Source organism: Mastomys coucha, unplaced genomic scaffold, assembly GCF_008632895.1.
Source record: "Mastomys coucha isolate ucsf_1 unplaced genomic scaffold, UCSF_Mcou_1 pScaffold12, whole genome shotgun sequence".
Classification (NCBI taxonomy): domain Eukaryota; kingdom Metazoa; phylum Chordata; class Mammalia; order Rodentia; family Muridae; genus Mastomys; species Mastomys coucha.
In genome coordinates this window covers 20836826-20838534 of record NW_022196894.1, presented here as the reverse complement: position 1 = coordinate 20838534, position 1709 = coordinate 20836826, and the positions used below count along the sequence as shown (strand labels likewise).

Sequence of the window (1709 nt, the reverse complement as noted above, 5' to 3'; positions counted from 1 at the left end):
TAATACAAGGGATAATAGCTCTCTGCTGAATAGCTGAAGGCTTCTCAAAACCGTAAGCATAGATGCCTCGAAGAAGGGACTCCTTTAAATTCATATCATCAAAGTTATCAACAATTTCATTCCAGTTGCTCTGTAAGTTAATAGTAAAACTTTGAGTAAGATGGGGGAAAAAAAATGTACCTTCCCAAACCTTTAACGTCCACACCCATTTCTTACCTCGATGACACCATCGGGGTCCATTCCCTCTGGGCCGCCATGTTCTCTGCTGACAAGAACACTGCAGTTAAGACATACTCCTTCCACGCCACTCAAAACCCTTTTTGAAAAGGCCCTCCCACTCCGTGCCTCATTACCCTCCGCGCACGTGTGCGCTACTGAAAACCCCAAGAGCGGTGGCGTTGCAGGTAAACAACCCTCGCTCTCCCCGGCGGCTGAGGATTTGGGCTCCCCTCTACTCGGTGGACGCCCCTTTACTTAGTACCCTAGCACCAGGCCCTCCCGCTTGGGAAGCGAAGCTCTCGCGAGTGCTCCGCGCGCCGAGCTCCGCCCCTAACTCTGCGCAAGCCGGCGTGATTGACGCCGAAAGGCCCAGGCAGGAGCGTGCCAACGGCTCGTCGCCCCGTTTACGGTCCAAGGTGATCGTCCCTCGGCCGTCCAATCTCCCACCTCGACCGAACCCTAAGAACCCCGGCTCGCGCCACTGGCCGCAAATAAACCTTCGAGACCCGGTTACCCTGCCCTAAGCATACTGCGCCACGGCTCTGCTTGCCATGTCCCGTCCCGGGAGGGGCAGCGGCCAAGATGTCACAATATGTCCTAAAGAAGGGCATCCTTAATACTCCGTTCTTGTACCCGTCCCGTCTCTCCCCAGCATCTGGACTCCTACCATCATGGAAGCTTCTCGAAGGGCACAAGGAGACTGTGTGTACCCTAAGAAAAAGCCCGCATACCTGCAGTGTGGCCGCCAAGCCACCCACCTCAACGCGGGCCCTAGTGACCTTCACCCCAGGCCACCGGCCGCCCCAGGAGTGCCGTACCTGTTGTAATCCGCGGAGCCACCAGACATGATCCGAAAACCCACTCAGCGCCCGACTGAAAAGACAGGCGGACGGCGCCGCCCGTTTTTTATAGGCTCGCGGCCGGAACCCGTTTCTCGCGGAGGAATTTTCTTATCCGCCCTTTCGGGAGCCACAAATTGTACTCCTGGAGTTTGTTACCGGAGGCGAAGCCCTAAGGGAGTCGATGACAAAATCCACATTTCACTATTACTTGGTATTACAGCGTTCCTGGAGATCCATGTATCAGGAGTGGGTCAGGGACTCTTTGCTTTCGGCGGAAGAATATTGCAGCAGCGCGACCGCGCGCCGCGCTCCTCGGCCGCCCTGCTCCTACGGGGTTTCCGCGGCCCTTCCGCAGAGGCCGGCGGAGCCGGGGGCGCCTAGGGCGGAAGCCGGTGGCGCTGTTCGCTGGCGGGCGGCGTCTCCAGGACGCAGCTCCGGGCTACCTGCGCGTCAGCTTGCCCTTGGGCCGAGCCGCGGCGTTCCGCGCCGGAATGGAATCGGGTTACCCGCCCGTTCTCACTGCTGTTTAATGTGACAGGAAAGGGCTACCTGGATTTTCGCCCAGCCATTTAATGTCCATTCAGATATGGAACGTGTGAAACCCCTGCCCCGGAAAATGTAGGCCACCCAGAACATCCTAGGAAATCC

General features: G+C 57.6%; 1 protein-coding gene across 1 annotated transcript in view; it reads right to left on the bottom strand.

Moving 5' to 3' along the window:
• Positions 1–1435, bottom strand: part of Eif4a2 (eukaryotic translation initiation factor 4A2) — a 6139-nt gene extending 4704 nt beyond the window's left edge. Inside the window, exons 1-3 of the mRNA XM_031364597.1 lie at positions 1038–1435; positions 217–262; positions 1–130 (exon numbers count right to left, since the gene is read on the bottom strand). Coding sequence (XP_031220457.1) covers positions 1–130; positions 217–262; positions 1038–1066 — 205 coding nt within the window. The 5' untranslated portion in view covers positions 1067–1435. The remainder of the gene's footprint in view (positions 131–216; positions 263–1037) is intronic.
• Between the last annotated feature and the right edge of the window lie 274 nt (positions 1436–1709).